Here is a 16,468-nt window from a genome sequence, read left to right on the forward strand (position 1 = left end):
GGCTATTTCACACATTTAATTTTTTCAATTTTTTTCAAAGCATTTATTTCTAATTATTTTAGTCAATATTATGTCAAATAAATATAATTGCAGCTATTGTTATGTGTGTGTCATTTACATATTAAAATTAAATTAACTTCTGCTCACAAAGGCCAAAAGTTCATCAACAAGACTCTACTTTATTTCCGACTGTATTTGAGACACTGTATAGACGTGTTCCTGCAGGATGAAACACACACACACACACACACACACCTCTCATGTACATCTTGGAGGTCTCCATAACTTCCTGATACACCACAAACTCTGGGAGTGTCTTGTGAAGGGCAGATGACGGGTGAATGAACACGGGGTCGTCCAGCAGAGGCGTCTGGACACACACACACACACACACACACAGAGAAAACTGTTTAACGGTGAATTTAACAGCAGAGTCAGAAGTGAACCGGTGTGTGTGAGGCACCTTATAGCCGTTCCTCCACTTGGGGTCGAGCAGCTCCTCGGCCTGCACTCGTCTGGCCATGTGATCTCCTAAACCGGCCAATACCACCTGCCGTAAACACACCACCTGAGACTCTGTGGGAGGAGCCATCTTATGATCCACGAACACGCCAGCGTCAGAGCACACGGCATTCACTGAGAGAGGAGAGAGAGAGAGAGAGTGTGTGTGTGTGTGTGTGTGTGTGAGAGAGAGAGAGAGAGAGAGAGAGAGAGAGAGAGAGAGGAGAGTGTGTGTGTGTGTGTGTGTGTGTGTGTGTGTGTGAGAGAGAGAGAGAGAGAGAGAGAGAGAGAGGAGAGAGAGAGAGAGAGAGGAGTGTGTGTGTGTGTGTGTGTGTGTGTGTGTGAGAGAGAGAGAGAGGAGTGTGTGTGAGTGTGTGTGAGAGAGAGAGAGAGAGAGAGAGAGAGAGAGAGAGAGAGAGAGAGAGAGAGAGAGAGAGCGATGTTTAAATCATATCACAGGAAGCGGCAGGCACAGATAAAATCAGTGTGTTGTTGTGTGTGTGTGTGTGTGTGTGTGAGAGAGAGAGAGAGAGAGAGAGAGAGAGAGGAGAGTGTGTGTGTGTGTGTGTGTGTGTGTGTGTGTGTGTACCTGCATTGGTCAGCTGACCCCGGAGTCTTCGGATCTCCAGCATTGCTTTGTACCGAAGCCCGTTTTCCTCACAGAACTGCCGAGTGCAGCCGGAGAATTCACACGCTCCGACCGCCCCTAAACATCAACATCACGCCATTACACACAGCACACGGCTCACAGCACACGCATACAGCACATGGCTCAATGGCACATGGCACACGCATACAGCACACGCATACAACACACGCATACAGCACACGCATACAGCACACGCATACAGCACATGGCTCAATGGTACATGGCACACGCATACAGCACACGCATACAGCACACGCATACAGCACATGGCTCAATGGTACATGGCACACGCATACAGCACACGCATACAGCACACGCATACAGCACACGCATACAGCACACGCATACAGCACACGCATACAGCACACGCATACAGTACACGCATACAGCACATGGCTCAATGGCACATGGCACACGCATACAGCACACGCATACAGCACACAGCTCAATGGCACATGGCACACGCATACAGCACACAGCTCAATGGCACATGGCACACGCATACAGCACACACATACAACACACGCATACAGCACACGCATACAGCACACGGCTCAATGGCACATGGCACACGCATACAGCACATGGCTCAATGGCACACGGCACACGCATACAGCACATGGCTCAATGGCACACGGCACACGCATACAGCACACGCATACAGCACATGGCTCAATGGCACACGGCACACGCATACAGCACACGCATACAGCACACGCATACAGCACACTGCTCAATGGCACATGGCACACGCATACAGCACATGGCTCAATGGCACACGGCACACGCATACAGCACACGCATACAGCACATGGCTCAATGGCACACGCATACAGCACATGGCTCAATGGCACATGGCACACGCATACAGCACATGGCTCAATGGCACATGGCACACGCATACAGCACATGGCTCAATGGCACATGGCACACGCATACAGCACATGGCTCAATGGCACACGCATACAGCACATGGCTCAATGGAACACGGCACACGCATACAGCACATGGCTCAATGGAACACGGCACACGCATACAGCACACGCATACAGCACATGGCTCAATGGCACACGGCACACGCATACAGCACACGCATACAGCACACGCATACAGCACACTGCTCAATGGCACATGGCACACGCATACAGCACATGGCTCAATGGCATACAGCACATGGCTCAATGGCACACGCATACAGCACATGGCTCAATGGCACACGCATACAGCACATGGCTCAATGGCACATGGCACACTCATACAGCACATGGCTCAATGGCACACGCATACAGCACATGGCTCAATGGCACACGCATACAGCACATGGCTCAATGGCACACGCATACAGCACATGGCTCAATGGCACACGCATACAGCACATGGCTCAATGGCACACGCATACAGCACACGCATACAGCACATGGCTCAATGGCACATGGCACACGCATACAGCACATGGCTCAATGGCACACGCATACAGCACATGGCTCAATGGCACACGCATACAGCACATGGCTCAATGGCACACGCATACAGCACACGCATACAGCACATGGCTCAATGGCACACGCATACAGCACACGCATACAGCACATGGCTCAATGGCACATGGCACACGCATACAGCACACGCATACAGCACATGGCTCAATGGCACACGCATACAGCACACGCATACAGCACATGGCTCAATGGCACATGGCACACGCATACAGCACACGCATACAGCACATGGCTCAATGGCACACGCATACAGCACATGGCTCAATGGCACACGCATACAGCACATGGCTCAATGGCACACGCATACAGTACACGCATACAGCACATGGCTCAATGGCACACGGCACACGCATACAGCACACGCATACAGCACATGGCTCAATGGCACACGGCACACGCATACAGCACACGCATACAGCACATGGCTCAATGGCACACGGCACACGCATACAGCACACGCATACAGCACACGCATACAGCACACGCATACAGCACACGCATACAGCACACGCATACAGCACACGCATACAGCACATGGCTCAATGGTTATTAACGTGGCTATAATTATGGATGCTTGAACAAATTATGAATAATTATTCATAAGTATGCAGTGTCATAACTACATCTCTGACGTTTATAACAAACCAAACAGTTTGAAAATCAGTAGAAAATTGAGCAAGTTATGGTTATTTAAAAAGTACATGCACCACTAAAACACAATGTTAGGAGTGAGCGAGCTGAGCGTGACAAGATGGCCGCCAGGTGTGGACGTCGACCTCCATAGCCTTTAGACGAGACATCTAGCTTTTATTATGTATATCTATGGTCAGGAGCGGGACTTTTATTTTGACGACTCCCATCTGATAACAGAAAGGCAAACACTATAACACTCGTTTTGTGAGGTTTTATTTGTAATATATGTCATTACTGGAACACTAGAGTGACTGTTGGTGTTTGCTTCATCTTTACTGTTTTCTAGCGATGTTTGTGTTTGTGTTTATAAAACAATATAACAGGAATTACAGAAGTCGCAATATACCTAAAGTATAAATCTGTTTATTTTACAGATGTTTTTTTTACGGTTGAAGTTCAAATAATATTTTTCGAATGGATTCTAATTATTTTAATACAGTATAAAAATACACTGAAAGCTGCACTATGTAACTCTTCCGTCCGCTAGAGGTCGCCTATTCAAAGCAAAGGCGTAGTTTGATGACGTCCCGTTTGAGCGCAGACTCTTGGGACATGTGGTCTTCACCTCAGCCGGTGGGAAAGAATCGGGACAGGACTCGGGCAGAAATCATGTTGATGATGTGATTATTAACGTTACTGTAGTGAAGCAGAGCAGGACGAGTGTTGTGGAGCGATTGTTCATAAGATGAACGCAACACACACCTCGCGAGCAGCGGGACTTTTATTATGCCACAGTCGCCACTTCCGCTCCTCCGCTCATGAGTGTGAGGTAACGCAGCTCTGATGATCATATTACACACATCTGAGTGTGTTGATGATGGGATGGCGTTACTCTGCTATGACACCTGTTCACACTGCAGTGAGAGGAAAGCACTTCTGCAGAATAAAACCGGATATGATGTCATCGACAGGCCACGCCCTCACACGTCCCGGTTCCTCGGGTAAAAGAGCATCTCACCATTTACAAGTAGTCGGAAACATTTGGGATATTGTAAGTAAAATATATAAAACTGGCCTAGAGGTGTTTGGATATTTTACTGAAAAAAAGTTACATAGTGCAGCTTTAAATGCAGCAATTGCTATGCATGCTAAACAATCTGTAGGACTCAGTTGTTTTTGTTAATTGAAATCAAGAAAAAATATATAAATATTAGATGGAAAAAATTTAACTTAGAAATGTCTTGGCAACTGAAATGTCCTAAAATGACTAAAACTGAAATGAAAATAAATGATAAAAATGAAAACTGAAACCGTTAATGCGTTTTGGTCGTTCATTTACACGTGTTTCGAGGGCCTGAACCTGAAGTGTGTTGAAAGCGATACTGTGATTGCCTCATGTAAGATACAAAAACATGATTTTTTGGAAACTGTGATGTTATGTGCTCTACAGGCGTAGTGTGACTTTACAAAGTGCCATCGCCACCTACTGGCCTGGCAGAATACAGCACATACAGGAGAACAGGGGATCCCTTCTGACGTCTGTACACCAAACACACACACTAAACTAAAATTAAACAAGAGCCAATTCAAAAGCTACTAATCCTAAAATCACACTGCTAGAGTTACACTGCGGTCACACTGGACGGGAACAGAGTGATATCCATGTCAAGTCGATGTAAAGACACGTTCGTGGGAAAGAGGCGAATCGACCGTCTTGTGAGTTACGCGCGAGTGATTTTATTTGGTGCTTTTTGTGCATTCAAGCGTTTGAAGCGAATTCGCGTCTGACGCCCGAGTTGAAAAATCTGAACTCTGATGACCTGTGGTGGTTAAACATCAGATATAATTCATCTTATGCTGATCTAACGGCCCATCTTTGCTCTCATGTTCATCATTTGTTGTTTTGACTGAGGGCAAAGAGAAGTTTCACCACTTTATTCTTTATTTATATTCTTTATATATATTTAACTTTACCATTGTAGCCACTAGCACTGACTTTGTTTGCTTTATTTATTGCACAGCTTCTTATAACTTATAATTTTATAATGGCTGTTATTGATCACACATTAACAGAAACAGGTTGTGTTATATATTTCGTTTGTTATAAATACACATGCAGTGAAGATGATGTAGGCCAGTGTTTCCCAACCTTTTTTCGCTCATGGCACTCTTTGAAAATGTTCTCCATTTTGTGGCGCCCCCTATCATACGTTACGCTAGGGCTGTAACGCTACAGATTGCCGCTCACGGTTTGGTTTGTGTCACGGTTTTAGGTTCACGGTTTCGGTACGGTTCAGTATTTGCTATGTTCAGGGAAAAAAGGGACTAATGTCAAATAAAAAATAAAAAAACTAATAAGAACAAATAATTTAAATACAAGCAGCAGCACAAATAAATACTATTGAGTAAAGATACTAATAAAATAAAGTATGCTTTTCAGGTACGTCTAACATTAGTTTTCAGATACAGAAATTGATCGAATGTAAAATAGCATTGCATATTTGAGTGTATAAATTAAAGATTAATCCTATTAAACTTACAAAAGGTATTCAATCAAGAGCAGTGAGTGATGTCCTTGTCTTTTGTTGTTTGACATTAAACAGACAGCAGTAAAGGCTACTGCCCCTTTAAGACCTAATGCTACTGCCCCTTTAAGACCTAATGCTACTGCCCCTTTAAGACCTAATGCTACTGCCCCTTTAAGACCTAATGCTACTGCCCCTTTAAGACCTAATGCTACGATATGCGTCGTCTTTCTCGACTGTATAAAGTTCACTTAAGGCATATTCAGACTATGTCTGCTAGAATACTCATCAAGATGGACATGTTGACATACTTTTTGTGTGAGTTTGTCCGTTCAAGAACAAGACTTGAAAGAGAACTCAATATTTGCGCGCTGTGAGACGTGTGCGCGCTCTCGGATGAGTGCAGAGAGACACATTTTCTCACAGCGCGCGAGTCTTCTCATTCGCGTCTTCTGGCACTTAACCCTGGTGATGAGGGCGAAAATTACTGGTCATATTCGAACATACGGCAGCACTCGCATGCATTGAACAAAGTTTACAAAGAGATAATTATTTGAAAAATTTGAAAAAAAATAAACAATTATATATTTGAAGGACTTTTACACGGCACCCCGGAAACACTGATGTAGGCGATCCCTGGACCACATGTGTGTGGCTATTAATGTTTAATATACATATTTAATGTAAATGAAAAGAGGCAGAGTGGTGTTTTATGACATATTTCTCCTGGAGTGCCTTGAACACGCGTCTATTTCACTTCAAACGCTCGATTTATACACGACTTTGACGCGCTATTGGCGTTCGGTGTGAGTGCAGCATAACGGTTTCCAGCTAAAGAGGCGTAAATCTCTGAACATTCAAAACCACAGTCAGTCAAATCAAGCCATACCGAGCAGAACCATCAGATCTCCCAGCAGCAGCGACGGCCCTTGACCAGCCCATAACCTCCTCATCTGAACACACCTGGCCCTCTTCCCTGCCAGCTTAGTGCTCTCCTCCTCGCTGCCCGCAGGCCTGATGGGTGAGAGAGAGACGGGTGAGAGAGAGAGACGGGTGAGAGAGAGAGACGGGTGAGAGAGAGAGAGACGGGTGAGAGAGAGAGATGGGTGAGAGAGAGATGGGTGAGAGAGACGGGTGAGAGAGAGAGACAGGTGAGAGAGAGAGATGGGTGAGAGAGAGATGGGTGAGAGAGAGATGGGTGAGAGAGAGACGGGTGTGAGAGAGAGACGGGTGAGAGAGAGACGGATGAGAGAGAGAGAGACGGGTGTGTGAGAGAGACAGGTGAGAGAGAGAGACAGGTGAGAGAGAGAGATGGGTGAGAGAGAGATGGGTGAGAGAGAGATGGGTGAGAGAGAGAGACGGGTGAGAGAGAGATGGGTGAGAGAGAGACGGGTGAGAGAGAGAGACGGGTGTGAGAGAGAGACGGGTGAGAGAGAGAGACGGGTGAGAGAGAGAGACGGGTGAGAGAGAGAGTTGGGTGAGAGAGAGAGACGGGTGAGAGAGAGAGACGGGTGAGAGAGAGAGACGGGTGAGAGAGACGGGTGAGAGAGAGACGGGTGAGAGAGAGAGACGGGTGAGAGAGAGAGACGGGGGTGAGAGAGAGACGGGTGAGAGAGAGACGGGTGAGAGAGAAAGACGGGTGAGAGAGAGAGACGGGTGAGAGAGAGACGGGGGTGAGAGAGACAGATGAGAGAGAGAAGGGTGTGAGAGAGAGAAGGGTGAGAGAGAGAGACGGGTGAGAGAGAGAGATGGGTGAGAGAGAGAGAGACGGGTGAGAGAGAGACGGGTGTGAGAGAGAGACGGGTGTGAGAGAGACGGGTGAGAGAGAGACGGGTGAGAGAGAGAGACGGGTGAGAGAGAGAGACGGGTGAGAGAGAGAGATGGGTGAGAGAGACGGGTGTGAGAGAGAGAAGGGTGTGAGAGAGAGAAGGGTGTGAGAGAGAGATGGGTGAGAGAGAGACGGGTGAGAGAGAGACGGGTGAGAGAGAGAGACGGGTGAGAGAGAGAGACGGGTGAGAGAGAGAGACGGGTGAGAGAGAGACGGGTGTGAGAGAGAGACGGGTGTGAGAGAGACGGGTGAGAGAGAGACGGGTGAGAGAGAGAGACGGGTGAGAGAGAGAGACGGGTGAGAGAGAGAGACGGGTGAGAGAGAGACGGGTGTGAGAGAGAGAAGGGTGTGAGAGAGAGAAGGGTGTGAGAGAGAGAAGGGTGAGAGAGAGAGACGGGTGAGAGAGAGAGACGGGTGAGAGAGAGACGGGTGTGAGAGAGAGAAGGGTGTGAGAGAGAGAAGGGTGTGAGAGAGAGAAGGGTGAGAGAGAGAGACGGGTGAGAGAGAGAGACGGGTGAGAGAGAGACGGGTGTGAGAGAGAGACGGGTGTGAGAGAGAGACGGGTGAGAGAGAGAGAGACGGGTGTGAGAGAGAGACAGGTGTGTGTTGTCTGAATGACCTGTCATAATCCTCGAAGATCTCTCTGACCGTCATGGCCGCCACGATCGTGATGATGTACGGCATACAGCCCTGCTGACGGCCCAGCGCTAGCATCTTAGCGTAACGCGACGCTACAGGGAACGCAGCCATAGCTCGACCCAGAGGAGTGATGGGACACGAGAGACGCGCCCTCTCCATCTCCCCCAAACTACACACACACACACACACACACACACACACACACACACACACAGAGAGAGAGAGAAACAGGTTAAGAAAGAATATTCAGTTTACAATTATATATTTTAGCCCCTTTATAATGAACGTTAGCATGAGATCACCTTTCAACAGCCAATGTGTTCATACAGTGATGTGTGTGTGTGTGTGTGGGCATGTTTTTGTGAAATATCAGGACACAAATGTGTATAATGACATGGGTATTACAAAAAGAGGGTGAAATATGAGGACGTTCCCCATGTCCTCACTTTTCAAAATGCTTATAAATCATAAAGAATGAGTTTTTTTTCACAGAAAGTGAACTGCACAGTCTCCTGTGAGGGTTAGGTTTAGGGGCAGTGTGTGTGTGTGTGTGTGTGTGTGTGTGTGTGTGTGTGTGTGTGTCTGTGTGTGATGGGTAGGTTTAAGGGCAGGGGCAGTGTGTGTGTGTGTGTGTGTGTGTGTGTGTGTGTGTGTGTGTGTGTGTGTGTGTGTGTGTGTGTGTGTGTGTGTGTGTGTGTCTGTGTGTGATGGGTAGGTTTAAGGGCAGGGGCAGTGTGTGTGTGTGTGTGTGTGTGTGTGTGTACCGTCCGTGTCGAGGTGGTTCCTCGAGCGCGCCCAGTGAGATCAGCAGCTGCTCAGCAGCAATCAGTGCTTCGGCTGAGGGAGGAGTCGGGAACGGGAAGTTCACAACCTAAACACACACACACACACACACACACACACATAAACAAACACGACCCAACCACAGCCTGTCATGAGGGGGTATGATAGATGTGTGAAAGGAAACCTTCTCAATGTTGAGGTCCTTCATCTGAATGACCAGGTCATCTACAGGACGCCGCGTGATCTCAGCCTCCGAGAACAAACTGAAATCACTGAACACAGCGGACGAGTAGAGCCTACACACACACACACACACACACACACACACACACACACACACACACACACACACACACACACACACACACACACATACACACACACACACACATTAATATCACACTCGTCCAGGGGCCTGTTCTTCGTACCTCGCTTAACACATCTGAGATGATTTGACAGATCCCGGATCTTCGAATCGTGATAACTGATCTCTGGCTAATTTGGTTCTTCAAACGAATTTATGGATTGGATTAAAATATCTGGATTAAATGATCTAAGATCACTGCGCGTTCTTGTGTTCCCTGAAGAGGGCAGACGCATCGATACTCGAAACCACGATCAGCAATGCAGCGATTGGCTGGTGTCAAAACAGCAACGTAATGACATCATATAAAAAAATTGACAAATTACACACACAAAAACCCACGAATATCTGGACCTTTTTTTTAAAAACACGATTACCAGTTTTATACAGTATTTGAACACCCTTTACATTTTAATTTCAATATTGTAATTAAAATTTTAATTCAGTTTTTAAGCAGATTTGTAACGTGACAGTATTAAAGTTTCTTAAGGGTCAAATTCTCTGCATCTCCTGCACTGCCTCAAGCCATCCCATAATATCCGTCATCACTTAGATGAATGCACGGCTCAGAGTAACTGTACAACATGTGTGTAAACCTCCAATAAAATTATAAAGTAATTATTCCATCACAAATAAATTGCTATAGCATTATACACAACATTATAATATTACATACATTCTCATATACATATACAATATAACATTTTTATATTATTATTATTTAAAATTATTATTATTGCCCCTGGTTCAGAAATTAACTCTTGTAATAAAGTAGCAGTGGCTGGGACAGATTTTAAGTATCTCTTCAAGATGAATCTAATCCTGTTTACATGAAATAATCTGCTCGAGCAGGTTTGAGATTACGGAGCTGTTGCTATGACAGCAAGTCCAGGATGAGCGTCGAAGAACCAAACAATCCAAGATCACGACAAATCGCCAACAATCAAATCCGGCTAACTGAGCTAGCGAGGTATGAAGAACGGACCCCAGATCTCTTACATATCCATTCAGTTTCCTCTAAAACACAACAATGGTCAAATTCTGACCTATAGCAGTGGCCCGGCTCTGTGCGGCCTGCCCTTCCTGCCCTCTGATTGGCTGAAGCCTGTGAGATCCAGGTGACCTTGAAGGAGGAGACGCCGGTCACTCTGTCGTAGAATCTCTTCTTCACTCGACCGCAGTCCACAACGAACTTCACACCGGGGATCGTCAGAGACGTCTCGGCCACATTAGTCGCCACAACACACAGACGAGCTCCAGCGGGGGGAGGACGGAAGACCTGCACACACACACACACACACACACACACACACACGCAAGATGAATAACACACAATATATAATATAAGCCTCTCCTTGAACTGTCACCTTATCGTGGTGGAGAGGTTTGAGTACCCGAATGATCCTGGGAGCCATGTTGTCTGGGGCTATATGCCCCTGGTACCCCTTTTCCACCAAGGCAGTGCTAGAGCTAATTCAGAGCCAGAGCTAATCCCAGTTCATAGTTGGTTTGACTGAGGAGCCTTCTAGGAACCGTTTGCTTTTCCACGGGCTGAGAGCCACAACAGAGCCATGTCTTACGTCACTGTATACGTCTCATCTCTCTCAGCAACGCTAGCGAGGCAGCGGCAGTGTTGCGCGGTTTTCCCGCGGAATTGGCTACTTCATCACTGTTGCCGCGGGCTGTTTATCATGTCCGCGGCTTGAAGCGACCCCAATTATGTGATATTTAGCCCCGGGAATGCGAATTTTAGTAGGCAACCATGCCATAAAAAACACATATTTTACCCCCAAATGTGATTTTTACCGGGGAAGCCCCCCTGAAACGCGATTGGGCTTGTTTTGAGTAGCAATCGGGTGGGTTTTTTTGTGAAAACCTGGCAACCCTGGGCAGCGGGAAACACACACACACACCAGGCTTGTTCGAGACGCATCGGCGCTGCGCAGACCGATGCACGTATGATATATAAAAACGCATGAGTGAATCAAAAGCATAAGGAGGCGTGTGCTCTCGCTGGACTCGTTATCATACGGCGATCGGTCTCTGCACAGCACCACTGCAAACAAGCCTTCCATCAACAATGCAAACGTTGCGTTACTATTGATTCACATGGCTTTACGATCCTACATCGGCATCAAAACACAACGAAAACACAGCGAATCCAACGCATTCATGCAGTTCGCCGTAATTTGTATAGATGGAGATTACAAACGAGCAGCAGCTGTTAGCTCCATTAGCTGCTATTTCAACAATGGCGGATCTCAAGTTTGTGTTGGTCTTGTTGACCCCGCCCCCAGCGCCTGACGTAATCGGTTCTTACTTCTAGCCCTGTTCTAGCCCAGCAATGTTTTGGTGCTACTTAAGAACCACTTTTCCTGGCTAGGAGCTGGGGCTTTGGGTGTGGAAACACAAATAACCGATTTGAAACTAGGCTCTGGCTCCGATCTAGCTCTAGCACTGCCTTGGTGGAAAAGGGGTATGGTAGGGTCTCCCAAGGCAAACAGGTCCTTGGTGACGGAGACTAAGAACGGTTCACAAACTCTTTATGAAAACTACATCAAGGACCGAAACGTTGCCCGGCATGGTGCAGTCAGGGCCCCACCCTGGAGCCAGGCCTGGGGTTGGGGCTCGTATGCGAGTGCCCCGGGTCTCCCCCCATGGGGCCCGAAGGAGTGACGTGGGGCCGCCCTCCTGTGGGCTCACCACCTGCAGGAGGGAGCGTAAGGGGCCGGTGTATAGTGGATCCAGCGACAGTCGAGGGCGAGGCCCCCAATGACCCGATCTCTGGACACGGAATCTGGCTTTAGGGACGTGGAATGTCACCTCGTTGGCGGGGAAAGAGCCTGAGCTTGTGCGGGAGGTCGAGAGGTACCGACTAGAGATAGTCGGGCTCACCTCCACGCACAGCTTGGGCTCTGGAACCACACTTCTTGAGAGAGGCTGGATTCTCTACCACTCTGGAGTTGCCCATGGTGAGAGGCGGAGGGCTGGAGTGGGTTTGCTTATAGCCCCCCAGCTCAGCCGCCATGTGTTGGAGTTCACCCCGGTGAACGAGAGGGTCGCTTCCCTGCGCCTTCGGGTCAGGGATAGGTCTCTCAAGCCGCGTTTCCACCGCAGGAACGTTCCCCAGGAACTAGGAACTTTGGGGTGGTACTCTGTTGCTACGTCCCAATTCGCATACTATCCGTACTAAATAGTATTCAAAAAAAGAATTAGTATGTCCCAAATCGTAGTATGTTGAAAAGAGTATTCCAAAGATTCCCGGATGGTTTACTATTTCCGGTCAGAATTCGAAGTGCAGATCGATGCGCACTCTAACGGCTGATATTGCCCACAACCCATTGCGAGATGGACGAGGATTCGATTAGAACTACAAACGCGGATAAAAAGTGTTAAAAAACTACAAACATGACGGTTACGCGAGTCTGACGGTTAAGTAGAGAGGATTAGATAAAGGGGCTTGAGTGAGCAATTATCAGTATTTAAGCTGACGAAAAGATATTTATTCAATATTATCCACATTATATTTCCCCTTCAGCAGCATTGAGAACTTTTGTGATGATACGTTTGGCCATTAACTTTGCAAACGCATGAGAGGAGTCTCTGAATTAAAGACCCACGAATGGCAGATCAACGAGCGACTACATTTCTCTCCGATACGGTAGGAAATTAAATTGAAAGCGGGGGATTTGAACTGTGACGATGACTGACAGGGCAGTTTAAACGGTGACGGGACGCATAACTAAGCAACAGAGTCCGTTAAAGATGACGAAGTAGTATGTCCCAAAGCTTGCATACTCTTCTGCTACACACTCAAAAGTATGTACTTTTTCTTCACAAAAAGAGTACATACTTTTAGGACGTAGTATAAGTAGGCGAATTGGGACGCAGCCAGAGTGTTTCGACCGCAGGAACCAGGGTCTAAATGAAGTTCCAGGTAAATATTTCCCCCTCCAAACGGCCCTGCTCCCGGGGTAGTACTTTTTCAAAGTTCGGGGGTGGGACTTGGGCGCTGAACATGCTGATTGGTTGAACTCACGCAACATTTTATTTCAACCAGCATTTTTAAAAGTCTTTTGCGAGGTTCGTTCGTTTCTGCATTCAGTAAATATCAGTCTTGCTCTTTCTGTCTGATGGCGCGCGTTCGTCTCAGCCATCTCGCGGTCAATGTCCATAATAGCTGATAATAACATACGTTGTCTTATTTTAAATCTAGCTTTACGAGCTTTCAGAATACGCTTTAGTATCAGTGCTTGTCTCTTTTCCGCCGTTTTGTTAATGACCTCTTTATTAAACCAATACATAACTACCAAAATCTCCTCGTTATTGTTGCAGACAGCGTCGCGCAAAAATGATTCCTGTCCGTCGCTGACTGGGATGAGCAGTCGTGCGCAGTCCTACATCACCGGACTAATTTGCCTAATCTTCCCGGCACTTTAGACCGCAGTGGAAACGCAGACAGTAGCAGATCTGGGTGGGAAAAAAGTTCCTGGTACAAATTGTTCCGGATAATTTTGGTGGAAACGCGGCTTCATTGTCGTGTGTGCCTACGGGCCGAACGGCAGTGCGGAGTACCCGGCCCTCTTAGGGTCTCTGGGAAGGGTGCTGGAAAGTGCTCCAACTGGAGACTCCGTCGTTCTACTGGGGGACTTCAATGCCCCTGTGGGCAGTGACAGTGACACCTGGAGGGGCGTGATTGGGAGGAACGGCCTCCCTGATCTGAACCCGAGCGGTGTTCTATTATTGGATTTCTGTGCTAGCCACGGTTTGTCCATAACGAACAACATGTTCAAGCATAAGGGTGTCCATCAGTGCACGTGGCACCAGGACACCCTAGGCCAGAGGTCGATGATCTGACTTTGACTGGACGTGTCATCAGACCTTCGGCCATGTCTTGGACACTCGGGTGAAGAGAGGGGCGGAGCTTTCAACTGATCACCACCTGGTGGTGAGTTGGATCTGATGCCGGGGGAGGAAGCTGGACAGACCCGGCAGACCCAAACGTACTGTGAGGGTCTGTTGGGAACGTTTGGCCGGACCCCATCAGAGAGATCTTCAACTCCCACCTCCGGCAGAGCTTCGACCAGATCCCGAGGGAGTCTGGAGATATTGAGTCCGAGTGGACCATGTTCTCCACCTCCATTGTCGACATGGCCGCTCGGAGCTGTGGCCATAAGGTCTCCGGTGCCTGTCCAGGCGGCAATCCCCGAACCCGGTGGTGGACACCGGAAGTAAGGGATGCCGTGAAGCTGAAGAAGGAGTCCTATCGGGCCTGGATGGCTTGTGGGACTCCGGAGGCAGCTGACCGGTACCGGCAGGCCAAGCGGACTGCAGCCCGGGTAGTCGTGGAGGCAAAAAAAAAAAATCGGGCCTGGGAGGAGTTCGGTGAGGCCATGGAGAAAGACTATCGGTCGGCCTTGAAGAGATTCTGGGGAAGGGGAAGCAGTGCCCTACCAACACTGTTTACAGTGGAGATGGGCACCTGTTGACCTCAACTAGGGATATCGTCGGGCGGTGGAAGGAATACTTCGAGGATCTCCTCAATCCCACCGACATGTCTTCCGTTGAGGAAGCAGTGGCTGGGGACTCGGAGGAGGACTCGTCCATCACCCGGGCTGAAGTCATCGAGGTAGTTAAAAAGCTCCTCGGTGGCAAGGCATCCGCCCTGAGTACCTCAAGTCTCTGGATGTTGTGGGGCTGTCTTGGCTGACACGCCTCTGCAACATCGCATGGCGGTCGGGGACAGAACCTCTGGACTGGCAGACTGGGGTGGTGGTCCCTCTTTTCAGGAAGGGGGACCGGAGAGTGTATTCCAACTATAGGGGGATCACACTTCTCAGCCTGCCCGGGAAAGTCTATGCCAGGGTACTGGAGAGGAGAATTCGGCCGATAGTGGAACCTCAGAATCAGGAGGAACAGTCTGGTTTTCGTCCCGGTCGTGGAACACTGGAGCAGCTCTATACCCTTTCCAGGGTGCTGGGGGGTTCATGGGAGTTTGCCCAACCAGTCCACATGTGTTTTGTGGATTTGGAGAAGGCATTCGACTGTGTTCCTTGTGGCGTCCTGTGGAGGGTGCTCTGGGAGTATGGGGTCAGGGGTCCCCCTGCTTAGGGCTGTCCGGTCCCTGTACGACCAGAGCAGGAGCTTGGTCCGCATTGCCGGCAGTAAGTCAGACCTGTTCCCGGTGCATGTTGGACTCCGGCAGGGCTGTCCTTTGTCAAACGGTCCAACAATTTTTATGGACAGAATTTCTAGGCGCAGCCAAGGGCCGGAGTGTGTCCGGTTTGGGGACCATACAATTTCGTCGCTGCTTTTTGCGGATGATGTTGTCGTGTTGGCCTCCTCAGACCAGGACCTTCAGCGTGCACTGGGACGGTTTGCGGCCGAGTGTGAAGTGGCTGGGATGAGAATCAGCACCTCCAAGTCCAAGGCCATGGTTCTCAGTCGGAAAAGGGTGGATTGCCCACTTCAGGTTGGTGGAGAGTTCCTGCCTCAAGTGGAGGAGTTCAGATATCTTGGGGTCTTGTTCACGAGTGAGGGAAGGATGGAACGGGAGATTGACTGCTTCTGCAGTAATACAGTCGATGTACCGGTCTGTCGTGGTGAAGAAGGAGCTGAGCTGTAAGGCAAAGCTCTCGATTTACCAGTTGATCTACGTTCCTACTCTCACCTATGGTCATGAGCTGTGGGTCATGACCGAAAGGACAAGATCCCGGATACAGGCGGATAATGAGCTTTCTCCGTAGGGTGGCAGGGCGCTCCCTTAGAGATAGGGTGAGGAGCTCAGTCACTCGGGAGGAGCTCAGAGTAGAGCCGCTGCTCCTCCACATCGAGAGGAGCCAGCTGAGGTGGCTCGGGCATCTATTTCGGATGCCTCCTGGACGCCTTCCCCGGCCCCAGATAAGCGGAAGATGATGGATGGATATAATATAAGTGGACACACAGATAGGGCACATATAATATAAGTGGATACACAGATAGGGCACATATAATATAAGTGGACACACAGATAGGGCACATATAATATAAGTGGACACACAGATAGGG

The 16,468-nt window shown here is 48.5% G+C and overlaps 1 protein-coding gene across 1 annotated transcript in view; it reads right to left on the reverse strand.

Annotated features, from left to right (window-relative positions):
- Positions 1-16,468, reverse strand: part of dhx37 (DEAH (Asp-Glu-Ala-His) box polypeptide 37) — a 50,165-nt gene that overhangs the window by 5,441 nt on the left and 28,256 nt on the right. The window contains exons 16-23 of the mRNA XM_079827827.1: positions 10,468-10,700; positions 9,242-9,353; positions 9,039-9,145; positions 8,255-8,443; positions 6,697-6,821; positions 1,091-1,207; positions 464-636; positions 256-370 (exon numbers count right to left, since the gene is read on the reverse strand). Of these exons, the coding sequence (XP_079683953.1) occupies positions 256-370; positions 464-636; positions 1,091-1,207; positions 6,697-6,821; positions 8,255-8,443; positions 9,039-9,145; positions 9,242-9,353; positions 10,468-10,700 (1,171 nt within the window). The remainder of the gene's footprint in view (positions 1-255; positions 371-463; positions 637-1,090; positions 1,208-6,696; positions 6,822-8,254; positions 8,444-9,038; positions 9,146-9,241; positions 9,354-10,467; positions 10,701-16,468) is intronic.

Source organism: Gobio gobio, assembly GCF_949357685.1.
Source record: "Gobio gobio genome assembly, chromosome: 10".
NCBI lineage: Eukaryota > Metazoa > Chordata > Actinopteri > Cypriniformes > Gobionidae > Gobio > Gobio gobio.